The sequence below is a fragment of the Poromitra crassiceps genome (genome assembly GCF_964638095.1).
Source record: "Poromitra crassiceps genome assembly, chromosome: 4".
Taxonomy (NCBI): domain Eukaryota; kingdom Metazoa; phylum Chordata; class Actinopteri; order Beryciformes; family Melamphaidae; genus Poromitra; species Poromitra crassiceps.
This window is the reverse complement of record NC_139626.1, coordinates 39,465,419-39,490,672: the sequence shown is the minus strand read 5'-3', so window position 1 is coordinate 39,490,672 and position 25,254 is coordinate 39,465,419. Positions and strand designations below refer to the sequence as shown.

Genomic DNA, 25,254 nt, shown 5'->3' with positions numbered 1-25,254 from the left:
AACCAAAAAGTGCCATAAAGGTGCCAACAAATGAACAAATACACACAGTAACTGATACACACAAGTATAAAAAAAAGTTTGGATAATAACAAGCCATTTGTTATTATTTTTAAAGCTGACAAAATGAGGCATGAAGCATTTTAATTAATATTATTTGAATGTTTTGTTTCAAATCAAATCAAAAACTTTAATCCAGACTCAGGGTCCATACTGTATAAAAAGATACATACAACAATAAAAAGACACCCTGCAGACAGTAGGAAAGAAAACAAGTGAAAAACGAGTGAAATAAATAAGAGCAGTAGTCATCAAAGTGACCTGTAGTGTCCCCACAGAGGTGACTGATATCTGACATCACTACAGTGTCCTGTACCAGTGTCTCCACAGAGGTGACTGATATCTGACATCACTACAGTGTCCTGTACCAGTGTCCCCACAGAGGTGACTGATATCTGACATCACTACAGTGACCTGTACCAGTGTCCCCACAGAGGTGACTGATATCTGACATCACTACAGTGACCTGTACCAGTGTCCCCACAGAGGTGACTGATATCTGACATCACTACAGTGACCTGTACCAGTGTCCCCACAGAGGTGACTGACATCTGACATCACTACAGTGTCCTGTACCAGTGTCCCCACAGAGGTGACTGATATCTGACATCACTACAGTGACCTGCACCAGTGTCCCCACAGAGGTGACTGATATCTGACATCACTACAGTGTCCTGTACCAGTGTCCCCACAGAGGTGACTGATATCTGACATCACTACAGTGACCTGTACCAGTGTCTCCACAGAGGTGACTGATATCTGACATCACTACAGTGTCCTGTACCAGTGTCCCCACAGAGGTGACTGATATCTGACATCACTACAGTGTCCTGTACCAGTGTCCCCACAGAGGTGACTGATATCTGACATCACTACAGTGACCTGTACCAGTGTCTCCACAGAGGTGACTGATATCTGACATCACTACAGTGACCTGTACCAGTGTCTCCACAGAGGTGACTGATATCTGACATCACTACAGTGACCTGTACCAGTGTCTCCACAGAGGTGACTGATATCTGACATCACTACAGTGTCCTGTACCAGTGTCTCCACAGAGGTGACTGATATCTGACATCACTACAGTGTCCTGTACCAGTGTCCCCACAGAGGTGACTGATATCTGACATCACTACAGTGTCCTGCACCAGTGTCCCCACAGAGGTGACTGATATCTGACATCACTACAGTGACCTGTACCAGTGTCCCCACAGAGGTGACTGATATCTGACATCACTACAGTGACCTGTACCAGTGTCCCCACAGAGGTGACTGATATCTGACATCACTACAGTGTCCTGTACCAGTGTGTCCCCACAGAGGTGACTGATATCTGACATCACTACAGTAGGGATGAGCCAGCAGCCTGATGATGACATTCTGTGAAACATTAAGTCGGCAGATACATTTATACATGAGGTTCCTCAACAGTGCCTGGAGAGTGTTAACACCTGCCGTGACAAACATCTCACTTGCAGAGCTCCATCTAGGTCTCCTGAGCAATATTCTCATGGCATCATTATATGCCACCTTGCAGTCTATGCATGCTCCCCCTCCTGTAATCTGACCACAAGTGGGCAGTATAGAGTGGTGTGCAGTAAGCTCTAAACAGAGACACCTTCACTCCATCCGAGCACATGCTAAACTTCCGCGACAGAGTATTTGCTTCTGCATACATTTTGCGGCACTGTCTAGTATATAGCATCATCATCTGACAATTGTTCCGAAATAAAATGGCCAAGATATTTAACCTTATCACAGACAGTGAGGTTATTATCAGACAATTTAAACACAGGACATTTTAAACATTTGTCCTCATTAGTTCTGCAAAAAAAAAAAAAAAATCTTACTGACATTGTTTGACAATACACTTAATATCATGAGTTCAGTGCAATGAACATTCATTTGATTCTGTTTTGTTGTGATGTTACACGTGCAAGCTATATACAGTATATCAATATGGAAAACAATCCTTCCATTCACCTTATGCAGCCCCGCCCACTTGACCCATTGTATCGCGACTTCCTGTTCAAAACGCCGGCTGTTTTACCTGCTCAAACTAGTCTGACTCACCTGGTCAAACCTAATTTAACTCACATTATATGTCAGACTAGGTTTATGAGTGACAGGAAGTGTAAACACAATCGGAACCTCCGATTGTATTTACACTTCCTGTTAGTCTCTCAAGCCAGACGGTCTCGTCTGATTAAGGTGAATAGAATACAGCGGGTGGTGACATCACCTGGCACCAAAGACCAGCCAATGGCAGGCGGCCAATTCAGTGTGTGTGTGTGTGTGTGTGTGTGTGTGTGTGTGTGTGTGCGTGCATTGACTTGGTTACCAGGTGTGTGGGGTGGACCTAAGAGATGCCAGCCATGAGCAGGCAGTGGAGGCAATCCGCAAGGCTGGAGAGTCTGTGCTGTTCCTGGTCCAGAGCGGGCGGCACAGACCTCAGGTACTGCAAAGCAGGCATCCACCCAAACGTAGTATGGATATCACATTCTTACAGGCCTACAATGCAATGTCAGCTAGCATTTGAATGTGTGTTGAGGCTTCAGCTTCTTTCACACTGAGGCTAATGATCAGCAAATGCTAAAGTAAAGTATCCATTTGACAGGTTTGAGTTTAGATGGTTTGAGTTTTGAGTTTAATGCTACATTGCATGTAGCATTATGATGTCCTCTGGACACAATGTACACAAAGGAATGATTGATTGGAAACTGGTATCATATAACAAATTGGATTTACTATTTTGAAGCTTGTATGATTCACAACCATTATGCCTACTCTGCATCTTGTGTTTCCCCTACAGTCTCCTATGATCTCCAACCACGAGAGGCCACTAACTCCAACACCACAGTCCAACTCACACAGCAGCAAGGTAGACTCCTCCTATATATATATATATATATATATATATATATATATATATATATATATTGTCCTGCTCTCTGTTTTAGAGAGATGCATGTGATGCAAGAATGGCAAACTTGACTCCTGCCTCACAATTTCCACTAGGAGATAGTGTTGCTTTTCTCAGTGTACTAGCATGGAAAATACCATGCATTAGCAATTTACATGAACTTTATAGTGCCCTACAAAGTCAAAGAGCAGTAATTACTCTACAAAGTCAAAGAGCAGTAATTACTCAATGTGTTTGAAAGGTCGTGACCTCTGCTTTGCATTATCTTTCATTGGCACAGAAGATAAACTGTGAAGTCATTTTATTCTCCGTTTCTCCACTCACACTCAGTTATTGCTATTTGGCCGTGCATGTCAGCATAATATGGAGAGGGTTATGTATGTCGACCCTTTAGTATACTTGGAGGGATGAGACACTTACATGAACTGTAGGGCCATATGATTTCCACAATGCAGAAAACGCAGACGAAATCACGGAATTTAGTAATAAAATGGAATGAACTGTAACATGGAATATTGTAGAATTTTCCATTTTGGCTTAATTGTAAAAAAAAAAAAAAAAAAAAAGGCCTAATTACTGTAGTAACCTATTTCATAATAAAAAAAAATAGGCCCAGTGTGTGTTTTTTTTTGTGTGTTTTTTTTTTTACAATTTTCAAAACATAGGGAACAAACAGGCTCAGACAAAAAAACAAAAACATACATACATCTATATTCCAGTGTTGGCATTAACCAGCCGCATTCAAGTGCTCGTGTGCTTAAGAGTGTGTGGGATCACATGGAAGGGGTCCATAAAAAGTCAGCCGGGCGAATCACCCGTCTCTCCGAACCTCGTCCAAGTAGGCCAGAAACGGGTCCCAAATAACCAAGAATTTCTTAAGCGAATTGGTCCTCAGGAACCGGAGTCTCTCCATACGCACAACTGAGACCATGTCCATCAGCCACAGCCGAAAAGAAGGTGCAGAGGGGGACTTCCACTCCTTCAGAATGAGTCTCTTGGCAACAGTCATCCCCTGCGTCAGAGACTGTTGCACAGCATTAGGGAGGAGCAGAGAGGATTCTGAGCAGCCGAAGATGGCGAGTTCTGCCTCCGGCTGAAGAGTTATTTTATAGGCCTTACAGTACCAATCAAATATTTTGGCCCAGAATCCAGATAGCGAAGGGCAAAACCAAAAAGCCTGGGATAGTGTACCTTCCAACACCTGACACCTATCACATAGTGATGAGACAGAGGGGTAGATCTTGTGCAACCTAGACTTGGAGTAATGACGACGGCGAGTGACTTTAAATTGGATCAGCTGGTGTCTGCTGTTAATTGAGCAGAGTTGGACCACAGACAGACCCAGTGTTTGAGAGGGAGTTTTGAGAGGGTCTTGCGTGGGACCCTTACGTCACCTCACAAAGTGGTTGTCATCTTGAGAAACATGTTGAAGAGGAGACGGCCAAGTCATCAAAAAATAAAAAATAAAATTTTAACCCCTCAAATCAAATTCACATGGGAAAAGCGGAATTTGGGAGGGAAATAGAACTGAATTCATATGGCCCTATAATACATGGCACTTCAAACACAGTAAGTATGTTCCACTGATCCCTTTCCTGTGTATTGGACTATAAGTCTGTGTTTCCCCTCATGATCATAGGAAGCAGAGATTCTCAGTGGTCTGGTCCTTAGTCTCTCCCCTACAAACCCCTTCACTCCCACCCCCTTCAAGGTTGGTACAGTGTTGTGTGTGTGTGTGTGTGTGTGTGTGTGTGTGTGTGTGTGTGTGTGTGTGTGTGTGTGTGTGCGTGCGTGCGTGCGTGCGCGCGTGCGTGTGACCACGTATTGTGTGTATGCATGCTTTTGAAAGCAATTTTCGCATTAGCATTTGCACGATATGCCAACTCCCAAAAACTTAATTAACGTGCATATTTTGCCAATAGAACCCTTCACAGTTCAAAGTCGCTTGCAACTACCTTTGTTTGTTGGAAACCTTTGTTTTTCTCTTTGATGGAGATGCATAACTCTCTAAATAGACAGTGCCTTTGTTTGAAGTTATTTTACACACACGCCTGCACATCGCTTACAAAATAATGCATGATTCTGGTCAACTTTCATGTTATTTTTAGCTGACATTAAAACTGTGTTCATTAATTCATCCTATTCGTCAGCTTTTCCCACCGCTACATCAAGGATACTGAGCGAGCCTCAGGGGTAGTCCAACTTGCGCTCGAAGGACCCCTGAGGCATCTCCAACTCTGCCTGCTCAATAATGCAAAACGTCTTCTCCCAAGGTCCCTGCGCCGACAGCCAATAGAACGGAGCAGAGGAGCCCCCTAATGGAGCGGAGGAGCCCCCTAATGGAGCGGAGGAGCCCCGTAATGGAGCGGAGGAGCCCCGTAACGGTCGCGTCAGCAGTCACAGCGGCAGCCGAAGACGATGATGATGACACCTGCAGGAGTAAGTCAGCGTCGCGCCGGGCGAATGCACGCTGCAAAAAATCTCCCATCATTGAGTCACTTTCAGCTTTCACATCTTGCTTTTCTTCAGTTCAGTTCAGTTTATTGAAAAAAAGGGGACAGAGCATATTAATCAACAATTCAATGTAAATACACCAGGTTCAGCCAAAAGGCTAGTTTCCACCCGTAGTCCCCGGCCAAGGTGTTGCAACAGGCTTCCTAAAAGAATAAAAATAGAAATAGAAGTAAACTTCAACCTTCTTTCATTGTAAAAATGAGTGTGAGGATAAGGCAGATGATGGTCCTGCTATCAAGAAAATTACACTTCATTTACAAAATCCATGAAACCCAGATTGATTTGCGTCGGAAACAAGTGTGAAGTTTTCAAACCCCATTGGCATATATTTATACAAAGAAAACAAAAATATGATTTTAGGACTGAATAAATAGACTAAATGACTTGTTAAGATGGAGACTTCTTGCAGTGCAGGGACACACACACACACACACACACACACACACACGTGCAAACCTGCACACACAGAAACGCACACCTCCCGTTGCCTCGCCTCTCCATCAACATGTCTGACATCATCCCATCCAAACAAACAAATTGCACGAACCTGCTGACAAATTGCAGTAAGGTGACACCAACACACACACACACACACACACACACACACACACACACACACACACACACACACACACACACACACACACACACACACACACACACACACACACACACACACTCTTACACACTTATGCCTCTAGGGTATAATGCCAGCGGGCTTAACTGTCAGTCATTATATGTAACACACCACACACTGGCTTACCCAACAGCATCATATTATCCTCCTGTTTAACTCTCTGTCTCCCTCTGGCAGAGAAGATGCTGCAGCGCTACAGCAGCCTGTCCGGGCAGCTCCACATGATCGAGCTGCAGAAGGACCCTGAGGCGCGCGGCCTGGGTCTCCGCCTGGCGGGCAGCAGGGACGGCTCTCGGGCCCGCATGAGCGTCTACGTGGCGGACGTAGACCCCCGGGGGGCCGCCGGGTTAGACGGGAGAATACGGGTTGGCGACGAGCTGCTGGAGGTGAGAGGCGGGGAGAGGTCAGGGTTCAGGGGTCATGTTGTGTTGAGAGCATGTTTGAGAGAGATTAAAAGCAGCACAGAGTAGGCCATCAGGGCTGAGAACTGAAACGGGTATTCAGTAAAAACAAGTTTGGTGATTCATTCATGTGCTGATGTGCGGTCGTTTGAGAGTGAAAGCGCACTCAGTACTGCACATAATAGCGTTTAATTGCGACTTTTTCACGGGCTGTTCTCACTATTACCATTGTACAATACATGCTGATCACTTGGCTGATCACTTCTGAGTATAAAAGCATCTGCCCCAGCGCGAGGTCCGCACGGTGACTCGCAGAGCTCCACCCCACGGAGCTTGCTCGAGTATAATGAGCCCTTCAGTCTGATTGGCTTGAAGCAGCATGGTGGACTTAGCTCTCCCATTGGTGCCGACCATTTCAGTCGGTGCCAGATGGAAATCCCATTCCATCCCATGCAAGCTCTGCAATTGGCTCCGACCCGCTCTGACTGACTGGCTGCGACCATATATGGATTTCCTTTCTGTCAAATCTGCCGATCTCAAATGCCTGCGCCGCTTTGAAACAATAACAACAGCAGCGCTAGCCGCTAGCTCGTTGCTACACGCTGAAAACCATTGATGTGGATTGTGCAATGAAGCCAGCCTGCATGGTACCTTCGGTGGATGGCTGTAAAGGTATTAAACAGAGCCTTTTCCCCCGCTAGTCCACAGTGGATCTATTACCAGCCAGACTCTCTCCTGCTGCAGGGAGTAGAGTCTGAAAAGCGAGACTACTTCTGCATTGGTTTCATTTTTCAGAACTGGAGGTTGCCCCTTGGTCAGGAGTCGGGAGGGTTGAGGGTAACAAATGGGACAGTGACTGTTTTAGTGACTGAGTTGGAGTTGAAGAGAGAGAGAGAGAGAGAGAGACAATATGCCAGTTTGTCAAAAAAAAATAACAAGGTAGGCAATAGGAGAGCTGTGGGTTGTGGGTTGGAGGCAGGGGCGAGTTAGGAACGAAGAGCGCCCGGCCGCGCAGTACATTTATCAGACAAATTACCATTTGAAGGATGGTGGGCTGGATTGTTGGGTGCCGTGAGCAGCTGAGGTGAGGAGGAAGCAGGGGGAGGAGCGGTGAGAAGGGGAGAGAGAGGAGAAGAAGGCAGATGAATGCAGAGATGAATGGTGGAAGGAGGTCAACCATCATGTTATTTTTCTTCCAGATCAACGGTCAGATCCTGTACGGCCGCAGTCACCAGAACGCCTCCACCCTCCTCAATAACGCTCCCGCTAAAGTCAAGATCATTCTCATCAGGTAAGGCAAGGCGCACACCTGGACAGGCTGTGTTCACTGCCGGCAGTTTTCAGCGTTCCCCCCCGCCCCCCGTTCACGTTTAGCACAGTTTCTCCCGACAGTCAGACCAAACAGATTGTGGGTGTTGTTGATGATGGGACCCAGTGATTTGGAGCGGATGTGGTGTTGGTTGACTTAGGAACGCAGCAGCTGTGAGTCAGACGGCCCAGGGAGGAAGAGCCGAGCGCGAGGAGGCGGCCAACTCACAGACAGACTCGGCAGCAGACGCAGGTTCATCCACAGTCCAGCACATCATACTACCTCAGGTACAATATCTATACTCAACTGCTGGGCCTTCAGCCCACATCTCTACTGTACCATGCATAGCAAAATGTCCCAAATGTGGATTTTTGGGGAAAGACATCATAAAACAACCTGTTTTATATGTTCTACTGTAGCACAGATGTTTTCTAAGTGGGAGGCGGGGCCTCCCCAGGGGGGCTCCAAACAGTTTCAGAGGAGGAATTGAGTTTCAGTGAATGGAAGTGAAAAAATATGACATTTATGACATTAGTTAAAAGGAGATCACATAGAATAGCATAAATGTGTGTGATTTGGTTCAAGAGATAGTTCAGAGATACAGTAGTTTTGTGGATTCTTACTGTTTTCCCCACTTTCAGCAATACCAGGCTATCTTGGCTCAAGCTAAGAAAGACATAAACAAATTACAATTAGTTCAAAATCGAGCTGCCAGATTGGCACTTCATTGCTCAACACGTACAAATATAGCATATATGCACGATCGCCTGTCTTGGTTCCCTGTTGAAATTAAACTTTACTATAGCCTCATCATGTTTTTTAGAAATGTATTATTTAATCAGACACCTGAATATTTCTTCCATTAGATAGTCAACATTGTCTGTTGTTGTTGTTTGTTTCATGTCACATGTCACTCCAGGATCAAGCGGGTCTTGGCATCTGCCTGGCAGAGGACAAGTCCAGGGGGGGAGTGCTGGTCAGGTCCCTGATCCAACATGGCACTGCCAGTAAGGTATGACATCACCATCAACATCATAATACTGCTCTCTCCAGCCACGCCTTTCTGTCACTCAATGCATGATCTCCGCCATTCTCTCCTGGACGGAGCCATGCATCTGCTCGTGTGTGTGTGTGTGTGTGTGTGTGTGTGTGTGTGTGTGTGTGTGTGTGTGTGTGTGTGTGTGTGTGAGTGAGTGTGTGTGTGTGTGTGTGTGTGTGTGTGTGTGTGGGTATCTGTCTGTCTCTCTGTTTTATACCGTCATGACAATGACCGTCTGACTCCTGACTAGTGTGTGTGGCTCGGTTGGAAACAGATATGGTTGGAAACCTACTTACTGTATAGCTTGCAATTTAAGGACAGAGAGTTTTGTTAGCGGTTGTGTGGAAGAGCAGTCTTGACAGTTTGAGGCACCAGCCGTGTTTTACAGTAGCTGCAGTGTGCAGGCTAATTGGCTAACGCTAAGCTAGTGGAGTAAGTGAGGGAGGGAGTGAGGGAGTGGAGTGAGTGTGTGAGGGAGTGAGTGCATGAGGGAGTGAAGTGAGTGAGGGAGTGGAGTGAGTGAGTGAGTGAGGGAATGGAGTGAGTGCATGAGGGAGTGGAGTGAGGGAGTGGAGTGGAGTGAGTGAGGGAGTGAGGGAGTGGAGTGAGTGCATGCGGGAGTGGAGTGAGGGAGTGGAGTGAGTGCATGAGGGAGTGGAGTGAGGGAGTGCATGAGGGAGTGGAGTGAGCGCGTGAGGGAGTGGAGTGAGTGCATAAGGGAGTGGAGTGAGCGCGTGAGGGAGTGGAGTGAGTGCATGAGGGAGTGGAGTGAGTGCATGAGGGAGTGGAGTGAGGGAGTGGAGTGAGTGCATGAGGGAGTGGAGTGAGGGAGTGGAGTGAGTGCATGAGGGAGTGGAGTGAGTGAGGGAGTGAGGGAGTGGAGTGAGTGAGGGAGTGGAGTGAGCGCGTGAGGGAGTGGAGTGAGCGCGTGAGGGAGTGGAGTGAGCGCGTGAGGGAGTGGAGTGAGGGATCGGCGGTGTGGCTGCCACAACCGTCATGGCAGACAGAGGTGTGCTGACAGCGCAGAGCTATTTGAGCAGTATAAACTGTGAATGCGGCTGTACACGTATAGGCCCCATATTTTGTGATAAAAATACATTTTGCAGTCCTTCGAGTAAAGACGATTCCCAGAATTTTGTGTAGATATGCGTAGCGGCGCCTGGCGGAGATCTACACTCTACTGAGTGCACTTTTCTAGTTCCTTCTCATTTCCATTCCCTTAATCTGGCCTATTTATCTCAGCCTTCATCTCATATGTTTAATCTTCATCTCCGCTTGTAGCAATCATTACCTGAGCACCTCCGTGCATTTGATCTCATCCTGGACGTTAGCAATTTCCTCCATACTGTCCAGTATGGAAACCTGCCCCTGTTTGTTCAACTGGAGGGTTCTCCTCCATATACTCAAGGTTTTCCCTTTCCCCCATTGGGAGCACCATCTCAGTTAATGTAAGCCCACATCACAGTGATTCGCTCTGCATTGCTCGAGGTAATCAGAGAAGGCCGTGCTGATTTGTCGCTAGCTTTGATAATCAATAATCTATTAGAATAAAGAGGCACAAATATGCGTGCCAACAGTGGTGTGATGATCAGTCTCGTCTCCTGGTATTTCTTCTCATATTAAAACCAGCCAGTTTAACCTCGGAGATGATGGGCGTCAATGCTCTGAAATGATGGCTGTCGTGTGTTAACAAGCTTTTCTTTATGAGCCATCCCTGCCTCATACATTCTCTCACCTTTTTCTTTTTTTGGGGGGCTGCAACTAACGATTATTTTCAGATTCAGATTCAGATTCACTTTTATTGCCACAGTAGGTAATCAGATTACATACGAGGAATTTGACTTAGTTTAAGTATGCAGCATAGTGGTCACATCAATAGTCAGAAGACAAAAACAATACAGAAAGACAGTCACACAAAAATTGCAGTCCTATACATCTTTAAAGTGATGCATGATGGGTGGGATTGGTTGCTGTCAGTGGGGGGATTCTGGCCTGTTGTTGAGCCGGCTGTGCTTGGGGGATATTGGGGGCGGAGGGGGTGTGGTAGAGTCCTTAGTAGAGGGGGCTTTCGAGCCTTCTTGATGGCAGTTGGGAAGAAGCTGTTCTTGTGACGAGAGGTTTTGGTCTTGATAGACCTCAGTCCCTTCCCAAGGTGGAGCATTTCAAAGAGTTTATGGCCGGGGCGGGAGGGGTTGGCCATGATTTTCCGAGACCGCTTCAGTCTCCTGGCGGTGTGTAGGTCCTGAAGGGAGGGCAGGTTGCATCCGATCACCTTTTCAGCACAGCGGATGATACGTTGCAGTCTGCAGATGTCCTTGAATTTGAATTTCTTCAACTGCCACAGGAAGTACATCCTCTGTTGTGCCTTCTTGGTGAGAGCTCTGATGTTCAGCTCCCATTTCAAGTCTTGGCTGAAGATGGACCCCCCAGAAGCGTAAGGACTCCACAGTGTTAACTGTTAATAGGATGAAGGAGGAGGGTGGGGCTGCGTTCCTCCTCTAGTCCACAACCATCTACACTGTCTTTTGAGCATGGTTGTTTTGACTGCACGAAGTAATCTGACGATTATTTTCATGACTAATCAATTACGTAGTTGTTTAAACTATTAAATGTCACAAAATGGTGAACAAGCACAGAACCTGTATATCCCATGATGGCCACCGGCCCGCACTTTCATTGCGCCACGGGATTTGTCCGACCCTCTGACTTGCGTGTTGCCATGGTACAGCCACGGACGGCGTCTCAGTCAAGACTCTTAGTCAATGCTGCCCTCTAGAGGCCATGTGATGAAGCACATCACATCTCTGTCCTTGGCTTTCCGTTCCTGGTTTTCCGTTACACATGACTCACCTGACATTTCCGTGTGTAGCCACACTGTGGCCGTGGCTCTGTGGAAAAATCACTTTTTCCCCAAAGCCCAAGATTACTTCCTCAAATCTCTTCTTTTGTCCTGACCAACAGTCCACAACCCGAAGATCATCAGTTTACTGTCATAGAAGACTAAAGAAACCAGAAAATATTCATAATTTAAGAATCGGCAACGAGAGAATTTTAGTATTTCTTTCTTACAACTGTGTCGAAACAATTAATCGATTCTAAAAATAGTCAATTAATCAATTAATCGTTGCAGGACAACTTTATTTTGTTCTGTCTATCCTCTCATTCACACCTCTGTTTGTGTACAGGATGGCAGGATAAAGGTTGGAGACAGAATCATTGCAGTGGGCGACGAACCTGTGGCAGGACTGTCAGTGGACAAAGTAAAAACACACTAAACACACACACACACACACACACACACACACACACACACATAAAAAAACACAGTCCAAGGCCATGTTGATATAAATGATTGATTAACTGTCTCTGTCTTCAGATATCCAGTTTGATCCTGAAACACCGGGCCTCTGTCACACTGTCCGTCAGCCACTGCAGGCCTCTCTCTTCCTCTTCCTCTCTGCCTCTCCCCTCGTCTTCCCCCTCCCCCTGCTCCGTCTCTTCTGCTTCCTCCCTGACCCTTCCTGTCTCCTCCTCTTCATCCCTCCATACCGCACGGGCGTCTCCCGTCGGCCGCTCCGGTTCCCCGACCCCTGAACCCCTGAGCTGTCCCATCGTGGCTGGCAGGGAAACGACCCCCGACCCCCTGAGCTGTCCCATCGTGGCTGGCAGGGAAACGACCCCTGACCCCTTGAGCTGTCCCATCGTGGCTGGCAGGGAAACGACCCCTGACCCCTTGAGCTGTCCCATCGTGGCTGGCAGGGATAGCTCCATAGAGATCTGTAAAGGGAACACAGGCCTGGGCCTCAGCATCGTGGGAGGCTGTGACACGCTGCTGGTGAGAGACATCAACATATAAAACAACAAGCGCAAATTCACAATAGCTGCGACCACATATGCATATTTACAAAATGCAGGATGGCAGGGGCAGCCCACCCTACTCTGCCTCTGCCACCCTGCATTTTGAAATCCCCCCCCCCCCCCCCCGCCCCCTTTTAAGCATTTGGCATGAACACAACAAACAGCTTCACACACATGAACACAACAAACAGCTTCACACACATGAACACAACAAACAGCTTCACACACATGAACACAACAAACAGCTTCACACATGAACACAACAAACAGCTTCACACATGAACACAACAAACAGCTTCACACACACATGAACACAACAAACAGCTTCACACATGAACACAACAAACAGCTTCACACACATGAACACAACAAACAGCTTCACACACATGAACACAACAAACAGCTTCACACACATGAACACAATAGCTTCACACATGAACACAACAAACAGCTTCACACAAACAGCTTCACACATGAACACAACAAACAGCTTCACACATGAACACAACAAACAGCTTCACACACATGAACACAACAAACAGCTTCACACATGAACACAACAAACAGCTTCACACATGAACACAACAAACAGCTTCACACATGAACACAACAAACAGCTTCACACATGAACACAACAAACAGCTTCACACATGAACACAACAAACAGCTTCACACATGAACACAACAAACAGCTTCACACATGAACACAACAAACAGCTTCACACATGAACACAACAAACAGCTTCACACATGAACACAACAAACAGCTTCACACACATGAACACAACAAACAGCTTCACACACATGAACACAACAAACAGTTTCACACATGAACAAAACAAACAGCTTCACACACATAAACACAACAAACAGCTTCACACACATGAACACAACAAACAGCTTCACACACATAAACACAACAAACAGCTTCACACATGAACACAACAAACAGCTTCACACACTTGACCCGCCAAATTTCAGCCCTGCCCCTGCCATCCTGCATTTTGAAATTTGCCCCCCTTTTACCCAATAGGCATGAACACAAACACACACGTTTACACACACACACACACACACACACACAAACACACACACACACACACACACACACACACACACACACACACACACACACCAAATTGCAGGCTGCTGGGGCGAAAACTGTACTCACTAAAAGGTGGCAAACCTTTTGTGGGCCTACCAACCGGCCAGAGTGACTTATAGAGCTGCTGGTCGCAGCTAAGAACTATAGGCGGTCTATCCAGTGAATGCAACAGTGCTGTTGAATATTCAATTGTAATTAGCTGAGAGGGAGGCATTAGGTTTCTCTGTGCCTTGCCAAACAGTGTGAAATCACCTCTGTAAGTTAAGTTAATCAATCATTGTATATAATCAAGATTTCCAGCATTGCATCTTACTTTTCACTTGGCAGCAACAAAGCATCAACTTAGGCTACATGACTATTATATAAGATATATAGAGATTGTGAAAACAGTCTTGCTCTATTTATAATAATAATAATAATAAATATAATAATAATAATAATAATAATAATAATAACAACAACAATTGAAATGACTTTATTTTTTAAATGCATGGAAGTATCAGAAATGACAAACCATGCATGGTTGATTCATCTTCAAGTTCTTACCTGGACTGCACTGTAATTCTCAGCGTGTTCTCTTTTCGCCCCACAAGGGGGCAGTAATAATTCATGAAGTGAATGATGGAGGTGCAGCGCAGAGAGATGGAAGGCTGCAGGCTGGAGACCAGATATTGGAGGTACACACACACACACACACACACACACACACACACACACACACACACACACACACACACACACACACACACACACACACACACACACACACACCTACACACACACACACACACACACACACACACACACACACACACACACACACACACACACACACACACACACACACACACACTATGTGTGTCTGACAGTTGATCAATCAACCAACTGACACAGTTGGTCAATCTTTATTGCATATTATTTATTCCCAGCCATGCATTGTGATTGCCATGTTACTTGTTCCTTTGTGTGTTTGATACTATTGTAGAAATATTTTCTCTTATTGCTTAACTATACAATACATTGTTTGTGATTGATGTTTGTTGTAAAACTATACACAATTTCTCCCCATCTCATCCACCCCCCATGCCATATCTCCCTCTCTTCTTCTCCTCCTTCTCCTTCCCTCCGTCCCAGGTGAATGACATTGACTTGCGGCAGGCCACCCATGAGGAGGCCATCGGGGTGCTGCGTCTGACCACCCAGCGCGTGCGCCTGTGTGTGTTCAGACACCAGGGGGCGTACAGGGAGGAGGACCTGTGGGACGTCTTCACCCTGGAGCTGAGGCCGCGCCCGGGGGCGGGGCTAGGCCTCACCACCGTGGGCAAGAGGTACAGTATGTTGAAGGGCTCGTCTAACCTAACAAGAAGGTTCCAGCTACATGAAGTATTTATGCCCTCCACTTTCCCCATATTTCTTTGTTTGCTTTTGTGCACATATGTTGCTCTAAGTTTATTGTATGTATTTATTGTAGTCTGTAAAATAAAAGGACAATTTATTTGAAAGAAAAAATAAGGCCCGACCATAGTAACAGCTAAAGGTGGAGATAAAGGTGGAGATATACTTGCTTTTAACTATGTGTTTGTGTGCGCATGATGGCTGCCTCGCATATCCTGTGTCCGTTTGCGAACACAAGTCCAAAAGCAGGTATATCTCTGGCCTAACACACTGGAGTAAAACAGACTTGTATTTGAGTTATGATAGGTTTAAAAGATCCCAAATATTCCCATTTACAAGAACTTAGGTTTAGATTTAGATGATCAAATATTCCCTGGACCTTTGTGAAAAAATGACACAATTATGAAGACCAATGATGACCAACTGTATCTTTAAACTCAATAGAAATGACAAAGAAAAGAAAAGAAAAAACCATAAGAAGGCTCCATGTTGTTATTAGTTTTTAAACAATATTAATGTCTTGATACCTTAATAACACTTTTTTGTTTTATGTGACATACAAAGAGATTTTCTCTCCATTATAATGATAAAACAAGATGAAAGCTAAGGTATGTATGTCATATGTCACCTTGAGGTACCCAACTGAGGAAGTATCAGCTCATCCTGGTGCCTTCATCATTCACTGTAAAAGCATAAACGACTCTAAACCATGCCATGCCCCTTCATCTAGCTGGGCTTCATAAAGCGCCACAACTAAAAAAAGAAAGAAAGTTCAAATCTAATTTTGACAACATTTTTTAATCTTTGATGCGCTCAACTGTTAGTGTGATGCACTTTTCTAGCAAATTTGGCACAGTGCTTTTTTATTTTTTATTTGTTATCCTTAACATCAAAACAGAAAAAGGTTGTGTCACAGATTTTATTACTTTTGGGTTTAGAGGGAGAAGTTGTGATTTGGAACAACGATCTAAATTTAGTTCTATTTCTATTATTTTTTGTCAGTAAATTGATCTACTAAGCGTTTATATTGATCAATTATCTTTGGTACTGTAACAGTAATACCACAAAGATAAACCATTGCTGAGAGTTACATTATATTTTCCTAATTTCTTTCCTTATTACCAGTGTTGGGGGTAACTCATTACAAAAGTAACATATTACATGTAATATATTACTTTTAGAAGTAACTCAGTAATATAACTTATTACTTATAGGATTTCAGTAATATTATACCAGTTACTTTGTCAAGTAACTCAAGTTACAAATTGAGTTACTTTTTTAAATCAAAGCACATATTTAAATAAAGATACAATCATTTCCTAATCAAACTGTGTTTTTATGCAAAAAAAAACACTACAGTTGACAATAACAAAGGAAAAGAATAAAATTTTGAATTTTGGATTGTTTACACTGACTTCAAGACGGTTTAAATTATTTTTCTGGATGGTTCAGGGTGGCGATGTCATTCTGCTGCTGCTGGTGTTTTGGTAAAAGTAATGCAAAAGTAGTGTAATAAGTAACGAGTTACTCTACATAGAAAGTAATATTGTAAAGTAACTTATTACTTTTAAACAAAAGTAACTAGTAATATGTAGTATATTACATTTTAAAAGTAACTTGCCCAACACTGCTTATTACAAGTGCTGCATCAGAGATTCTGCCCAAGCCAAAGTTCAGGGACTGGGCAGAGGCAGGGCTCGTCACTGTGGCGAAGACGCAATAGACTTCTGTTTTCAAGCCTTACAGGACATGATGACACAAGCAGTTTAGTGTTGACAATAAAGCACAGCAGGGAGACCACAGGACACCGTGTTTATGAAGTGTTTAAGGGTAGATTGCAAGCAGAGAGCAGATACGTGGTCTTTGACCTGCCCCCCCCCCCCCCCCCCCCCCCACAGTAACGACACAGGCATCTTCGTGTCAGATATCATCAGAGGAGGCGTGGCATATTCCGATGGCAAGCTGTTGCTAGGCGACCAGATACTGTCAATCAACGGGGAGGACGTCCGGGCCGCCACACAGGAACGTGCAGGGAAATTGCTGCAGGTCTGACACATTCACACACGCGCACACACACACACACACACACACACACACAAACTCAAACTCTATGAACAAATGAATGAATGGTGCGGGCGTGTCACCTGACGTGCGATGCGTCACTTTGCCCTCAGAGCTGCGGGGGACCCGTCCACCTCGAGGTGGCTCGCTTCAAAGCCGGGCTGCAGTATTCACAGGGGAGCCAGGTAAACTGTCTTTCTTGGCGTGTTTGTATCTTTTCCATGGCTGCTATTTTCTTTGACCCAACACTCTAAAAAGCGAATGTAAAAATGTATGTTTTGGAATCTATTTACATTTAGTCTGTCTCTAGATCATTATTGTTACTCTTTTGTTAACAATGGCACTTTGTGAACCTGTGTTTTATGCAGAGCGACTGCTCCACCCTGAGCGCCTCCAGTGGATGTGATGCTTCCCTCGCCCACCAGAGGGAGACAGATAGCAAAGCAGGGAGAGGCTGTGAGTGGTTTTCAAAAGTGTTAGGTTGTCAGAAGAACAGAAACACAAAATATCCATATGCATCTCAGATGGGAATAATTTTTTTTTAAAGGAGATTATACAAACATTATTCTCTTTCCCTCCCCATAGTATCACAAGACTACCAAGACATCAGGAAAGTAGTGATACAGAAGGTGAGCCACAAACTCTCCTACAGTATATACCTCTATTCACAAGGTGTGACAGCCAACGGTCTTTAAAGAGCCCCTAAAGTCATGTGTATAAAATACTCTACTATGAATAATAATTTGTGTCTGATGGTTTTTCCCACAAAAAAGGTTAAATTATCTTGTTAAAATCCTTAGAATGGCTTCCCCTCCTTCTCCCTCATTTAAAAATCCAAATCAACCAATCAGTGTTATCTAAAACACAGCATACAACACGGGCTTTCAACACATTCTCACTCGTGACAAAGTGACGACAAGGGTTCCTGACGGAGTGAGAATGTGTTGGGGCTTTAACTGCTGAATACTGGACAGGGATTGGCTCCAAGATTCATGATGTCACGAATCATGCTTGTTGAAAATGGCCTTTTCAGTGAGCTCTGAGAAACGTTCCACTTTCAGCAGACCAGTGTTAATTTTGTCGGCTATTTTTTTATTTTGTCTTAGTCCCATGTTAAATGTCCTTGTTAGTCTGTATCATATTTAGTCAACCTCATCCTGTTTTTATTTAGTCAAGTTTTAGTCGACTAAAAGTTTGAGCATTTTAGTCTCAGCTTAGTCAAATAAAATCATAAGTATTTTAGTCTAGTTTTAGTCAACGAAAACTGTTCACATTTTAGTCTAATTTTAGTCAATGAAAACTGTTGAATCTGCTGATGCGCTTGCACTAGTAATTGTAATTCGAAGCAGTGTTGGCAACTCTTTCCCAGGGAAAGTAGCTAATGGTGACTCTGCCCACCCGGGCCAGTGTCGGCGTGCGGCGGTAGCAACGACAAGTGGACCGTTTTTACAGTCCCTGCTCAGCCCGCAGCTGAGGGGAGAATGGAGGGAGGCTGGCTGTCCGGAAAGCACTCAGACTTCTCTGGATTATCCAGAGAAGTCTGAGTGCTTGTAGACAAGCAAGTAGCTGTACATTTTGGGAACACAATGCCTCATAGATAAGACCCTTAGCTAAGACTGGGTGGGTTCTATTGTAAATACTGTAAATGTTTTTAAGACAGCTTCATGTCAGCTAGGCTACATCTATGATGCTGCAGCACAGGAACCTGAACTGCTGCATTGAGGGGGGAAACAGTGTAGAATTAGTGTTAATTTTGTCATCTATTTTTAAATTTAGTCGTAGTCTTAGTCCTGTGTCAAATGTCCTTGTTAGTTTTTATCATATTTAGTCAACCCCATCCTCTTTTTGTTAAGTCAAGTTTTAGTCGACTAAAAGTTTTAGTCAATGACACTAAAAGTCTGAACATTTTAGTCTCGTCTTAGTCTTGGGGAAAAAGGTAGTCGACTAACATTTTTCGTCATAGTTTTCGTCGACGAAATTAACACCACAGCAGACGATTGTGAAAGCAGCCTTATAGTGTCAAACTAGGCACAGACATCATTCTGCACAGTGAAGTTCAGACATCCAACTGTAGGGACAAGAAGAAAAACAGATTTGTGACTTTAGGGGGTCTTTAAAGTTTTCACCCCAAATGAGAGACACAGACAGCCTCCTGACCAGGGCCGATGCTGCACAGTGAAAACATTTAGCCGTGTGATGCGATTTGCACCACGGTTTAAGAAACCAGGTCCCGTTTGGGGTGTGTGTGTGTTTGTGTGTGTGTGTGTGTGTGTGCGCGCGTGTGTTTGTGTGTGTGTTGTGTCACCACAGGCTGCCTGCGACTCCCTGGGCATCAGCATAGCAGGAGGAGTGGGCAGTCCCCATGGCAACGTACCTCTCTTCATTGCTGCCATGGATACCAATGGACTGGCTGCCAAAACACACCAATTACAGGTGGGGAAGGGGTGTGTGTGTGTGAGAGTGTGTGAGAGCATCTAGCATAGTTTCATTTGCACTATGTAACATAACGCTGATAACATCCAACGATAAAACACACAAAGTCTAGAGCTGCATTAATCGATTAGTCGATCGACAGAAAATTAATCAGCAACTATTTTTTAAAATAATGGATTCATTGTTTAGACTCATTTTAAAGAAGAAAATGATCTCATTCCAGCTTGTTAAATGTGAATGTTTTCTGGTTTCTTTACTCTTCTGTGACAGTAAACTGGTTCTCTTTGGGTTGTGGACTGTTGGTCAGGACAAAAGAAGACATGGATTCAGGATGTCGTCTTGGGCTTTGGGGAAAAAGTGATTGACATTTGTTCCACAGTGCCACTGCCACAGCGTGGCTACACACGCCACCATTTTGTGACATTTTACAGACCAAACGACTAATCGATTATTCAAGACAATAATCGAAAGATTAATCAATAATGAAAATAATCGTCAGTTGCACCCAATTAAAAAGAGATGCAATCACCGTTTGTGCAACTGATACCATCTTAGACCAACGACCAGGGTTGCTTATTGACCCATGTTCCTTTGTCAATTCACACCAGTCAGTCATCACTGGGTAATCTCTAGTCATGACTATTCAGACCTGGACCAAGACGGGAGAGATGCATAACAATTAGGCTACGTTAGCATATTAGCATAACAATTAGGCTACGTTAGCATATTAGCATAACAAATAGCAACCCGGGTGGTTCCATTCTGAAATCAACCCTTGTCCCACCCTAGTCCGGTGGGTCGTCAAGCTGAGTCAGGCAACCCAGGTTAACCCTTTTATACCCAAAATCTGTGTGTGCTTGCGTGCGTGCGTGTGTGTGCGTGTGTGTGTGTGCGTGCGTGTGTGTGCGTGTGCGTGTGTGCGCGCGCGTGTGTGCGTGTGTGTGTGGGTGTGCGTGTGTGTGGGTGTGCGTGTGTGTGTGCGCGCGCGTGTGCGTGTGCGCGTGCGTGCATCAGGCTGGAGACAGGCTCATCAGCATCAACGGCGTGTCCATGCAGGGCGTGACTCAGGTGAACGCCGCAGCCCTGTTGAAGAACGCCACCGGAAGTGTCACACTACAGGTGACAGTCAGCAGGTTTCTGTGCAGTACAGGTGTTGTGTCACACTACAGGTGACAGTCAGCAGGTTTCTGTGCAGTACAGGTGTTGTGTCACACTACAGGTGACAGTCAGCAGGTTTCTGTGCAGTACAGGTGTTGTGTCACACTACAGGTGACAGTCAGCAGGTTTCTGTGCAGTACAGGTGTTGTTAGGCCACATGCAGACTCAGAGGACGGCTGGCAACAGCAAGTGACAATAAATCCATCATCCATAATGCCTCCATGGTCATTGCTGTTCTTATACAAGTCAGCAGTGTGAAAAGAATATTGTGACTAAATACAGACATCACATACATGAAATCCTCAATGAGTACATACAGTACAACTCATTTGTTTACGGTTAACTAGTGTCTTCATTATCAATGTTTTCCAGGGGAATCATATTTATTTCAAGAGCAAATGTGCACTGTACAGTGTCTGACACCAATACCCCTCAAATTACAAATTACTGTAACATTTCTGGAAACATTACTGCAGAGAGAGAGAGAGAGAGAGAGAGAGAGAGAGTGAGTTTGATATTAGCAAAGAAGTGGATGTCAGTATTTTTTTGACAAGTAGGTATATTCAATAAAATAACTATTAAAGAGGTATTGCGCACTAAAACATGTATTTTGAGCTGTGAATTAAATTGTCTGACTGTACTGTGATGAAACATCAAAGCTGGTGTTACTGTAATATTCACATGTCACCTGTTTAAAAACAGGCCTGCAAAGGCGGGGCCAATGCTGACATAGATTCAACCATTTGGCACTCTCGCCACTTCTTAGCACTTTTTTAAAATTATGCAGTGGGCGGAGTTAGGCCGCGGGAAGTACGGGTGCTGCATGTGCTGCATCACCCCCTAGTGGCGAGATGATTTTTTTTCTTTTTTTTTTACAAATGTAATTAAAAATATTTTGCAGTGCACTATGTTCCTTTCTTGTTTGGGAATGTTTCGGGAAATGATTGCATTATTGATATACTGAAAATGTAGCCTATTTAAATAGAATTATCAACAATAACAATCAAAGAAGTTACATGCTTGTAGGCTAGAGAAGAAGAAGAAGCGCGCATGCGCGCACATGTTGTGTTGAAACGGAGTATTTCCTGCTGTAGCTAAATGATAGTCACAAACAATGACACAAAAACGTATTGTAGATTTTTTTGGTAAACAACCAGCTTCTAAAAAGAGCACAGCTGGTGAAAATACTGAATAATTACATCACAACAGTATAATCCTAATGTTAATTTAAAATTAGATATTCCTCTAAATATGGCTAGAAAATGTTTTAAAAAAAAGTAAACTTTTTTTCGGCGGGGCCCGCTTCCTCCCAGCACCCCCTGCTTAAAGTGACTTCCAGCGGCCCTGCTCAGACCTGGGCTTGAAGTTAGACTTGAAGCTTTTGTACAGTAACGCTACTCCAGGTGAGTTCATATTAAGACAGGCATGGAAGTTCCACAACAGCTGTAGGCTGTCGTGAAGTGATATCGCTGTTAAATGGCTCAGACGGAAGCACTGAACCTGTCTCATTACCAGCTTTTTATCACACATCGAGAGTGTGTGTATTTAAATCCATCCTAAGCTTTTTCATTGCTGTGTGTGTGTGTGTGTGTGTGTGTGTGTGTGCGTGCGCACACGCTTGTGTGTGTAGGTGGCAGCAGGTGCTCGAGGATGTGCTACACAAGATCACAGTGATGTGTGTGAGCTGTCATCAGGTCTGAGCAGCAGTCTGCCCTCCCTCCACAACAACCTCTGGTACCAAACCCTCTGCTTATATTCTCCAGTAACCTCTTCATTTTGCTTATTTTGTCTGGAGCTCTCTGTGGTGCTGAACCTGTGTTGAGTCATTTTGGCCACTAATTAGCCATTTTGGCCCGTTTAGTCTGCCCTAATTACTTAATTAAAAAAATCTGGCTCCGTTAGGCCACCCGCAGGGGTGCTCTTTACACTTCCTGAAAGATTCTGCGCGATCGCACATAAAATGGCATAACTGTGCATGGCCATAATTTCTGCTCACTCACACACACACACACACACACACACACACACACACACACACACACACACACACACTTTGTATTCTTACTATAGGATTCTGTCCCCCCAGTGCTCGTATGTATAAGACCATCAATCTGGAGAGAGGCTCCTCTGGCCTGGGCTTCAGCATCGTAGGAGGGTTCGGCAGCCCGCATGGAGACCTGCCCATCTACATCAAAACTGTCTTCAACAAGGTGAGAGGAACTTTATAATATGCTGCTGAGAGAAATCTAATATGGGAATCCTGCTCCTAGATATGCCCTCATAGTACAGTATGTCATTGTGTTGCCCTCATGGTCCAGTATGTCATGCTGTTGCCATCATGGTCCAGTATGTCATTGTGTTGTCCTCATGGTCCAGTATGTCATGCTGTTGCCCTCATGGTCCAGTATGTCATGCTGTTGCCCTCATGGTCCAGTATGTCATGCTGTTGCCATCATGGTCCAGTATGTCATTCTGTTGTCCTCATGGTCCAGTATGTCATGCTGTTGCCCTCATGGTCCAGTATGTCATGCTGTTGCCCTCATGGTCCAGTATGTCATTATGTTGCCCTCATGGTCCAGTATGTCATGCTGTTGCCCTCATGGTCCAGTATGTCATTCTGTTGCCCTCATGGTCCAGTATGTCATTGTGTTGCCCTCATGGTCCAGTATGTCATTATGTTGCCCTCATGGTCCAGTATGTCATGCTGTTGCCATCATGGTCCAGTATGTCATTCTGTTGCCCTCATGGTCCAGTATGTCATTCTGTTGCCCTCATGGTCCAGTATGTCATGCTGTTGCCCTCATGGTCCAGTATGTCATTCTGTTGCCCTCATGGTCCAGTATGTCATTCTGTTGCCCTCATGGTCCAGTATGTCATTGTGTTGCCCTCACAGTACAGTATGTCATTGTGTTGCCCTCATGGTCCAGTATGTCATTCTGTTGCCCTCATGGTCCAGTATGTCATTCTGTTGCCCTCACAGTACAGTATGTCATGCTGTTGCCCTCATGGTCCAGTATGTCATGCTGTTGCCCTCATGGTCCAGTATGTCATGCTGTTGCCCTCATGGTCCAGTATGTCATGCTGTTGCCATCATGGTCCAGTATGTCATTCTGTTGCCCTCACAGTACAGTATGTCATGCTGTTGCCCTCATGGTCCAGTATGTCATGCTGTTGCCCTCATGGTCCAGTATGTCATGCTGTTGCCCTCATGGTCCAGTATGTCATGCTGTTGCCCTCATGGTCCAGTATGTCATTGTGTTGCCCTCATGGTCCAGTATGTCATTGTGTTGCCCTCATGGTCCAGTATGTCATGCTGTTGCCCTCATGGTCCAGTATGTCATGCTGTTGCCCTCATGGTCCAGTATGTCATGCTGTTGCCCTCATGGTCCAGTATGTCATTGTGTTGCCCTCATGGTCCAGTATGTCATGCTGTTGCCCTCATGGTCCAGTATGTCATGCTGTTGCCCTCATGGTCCAGTATGTCATGCTGTTGCCCTCATGGTCCAGTATGTCATTATGTTGCCCTCATGGTCCAGTATGTCATTCTGTTGCCATCATGGTCCAGTATGTCATTGTGTTGCCCTCATGGTCCAGTATGTCATGCTGTTGAAACATACTAGCAAAGCATCCCTGTGCATACAGTATGAGCCTTTTAAATACAATTGCATGAATCAACAATTCTCAACTTCAAAGGTTTCAAGGTTTGTAACACCTAATAATGTAACAAGTGTTGTATTATGCAATGACTTGTTGGCATGTAATAAAATGACACTCTAAATGGGCTGGAAATATAATAAACACTCTCAATGTCGTCAATTGCCAGATATGATCACATTATTACATTAACCGCCAATTATGACTTTGTAAGGACTACCTTTAAGGATCATCAGTTAAAGAAACAGTTCACCCAAAAATCTAAATTCTGTCATCATCTACTCCCCCTCGTGCCAGTTGAAACACAGGTGAAGTGTGTCCATGTAACACACAGGGAGCTTCTCTGGCAATATTGCATTCTGACAACTTACTACATCGTCTGGCAGTTATTATCCTGTACTATCAGTCACTACAAAGAAAGTCTGTTGCGTCTCTGTGTTCCCCTGATGGTCCAAACAGTTTGTGATGTGTATACGCTGGTGATGGACTTTGCTATCTCTCTCACTCTCTCTCTCTCTCTCTCTGTCACTCTCTCTCATTCTCTCTGTCACTCTCTCTCGCAGGGGGCGGCCGTGGAGGACGGCAGGCTGAAACGTGGCGATCAGATCATCGCCGTGAACGGACACTGCCTGGAGGGCGTGACTCACGCCGAGGCCGTGGACATGCTCAAGAGGACCAAGGGGACCGTGGTCCTCACGGTGCTCTCCTGA

The 25,254-nt window shown here is 44.9% G+C and overlaps 1 protein-coding gene across 1 annotated transcript in view; it reads left to right on the top strand.

Moving 5' to 3' along the window:
* Nucleotides 1-25,254, top strand: part of LOC310775772 (multiple PDZ domain protein-like) — a gene marked incomplete at both ends in the record, with an annotated part of 57,115 nt that extends 31,861 nt beyond the window's left edge. Inside the window, 22 exons of the mRNA XM_083635906.1 lie at nt 2,402-2,512; nt 2,870-2,938; nt 4,620-4,691; nt 5,254-5,419; nt 6,309-6,517; nt 7,732-7,823; nt 8,002-8,128; nt 8,761-8,853; nt 12,066-12,140; nt 12,257-12,297; nt 12,505-12,715; nt 14,437-14,520; nt 14,978-15,171; nt 17,137-17,284; nt 17,413-17,484; nt 17,641-17,755; nt 17,894-17,928; nt 19,610-19,732; nt 20,747-20,851; nt 22,521-22,624; nt 22,977-23,100; nt 25,108-25,254. Of these exons, the coding sequence (XP_083492032.1) occupies nt 2,402-2,512; nt 2,870-2,938; nt 4,620-4,691; nt 5,254-5,419; nt 6,309-6,517; nt 7,732-7,823; nt 8,002-8,128; nt 8,761-8,853; nt 12,066-12,140; nt 12,257-12,297; nt 12,505-12,715; nt 14,437-14,520; nt 14,978-15,171; nt 17,137-17,284; nt 17,413-17,484; nt 17,641-17,755; nt 17,894-17,928; nt 19,610-19,732; nt 20,747-20,851; nt 22,521-22,624; nt 22,977-23,100; nt 25,108-25,254 (2,517 nt within the window). The remainder of the gene's footprint in view (nt 1-2,401; nt 2,513-2,869; nt 2,939-4,619; nt 4,692-5,253; nt 5,420-6,308; nt 6,518-7,731; nt 7,824-8,001; nt 8,129-8,760; nt 8,854-12,065; nt 12,141-12,256; nt 12,298-12,504; nt 12,716-14,436; nt 14,521-14,977; nt 15,172-17,136; nt 17,285-17,412; nt 17,485-17,640; nt 17,756-17,893; nt 17,929-19,609; nt 19,733-20,746; nt 20,852-22,520; nt 22,625-22,976; nt 23,101-25,107) is intronic.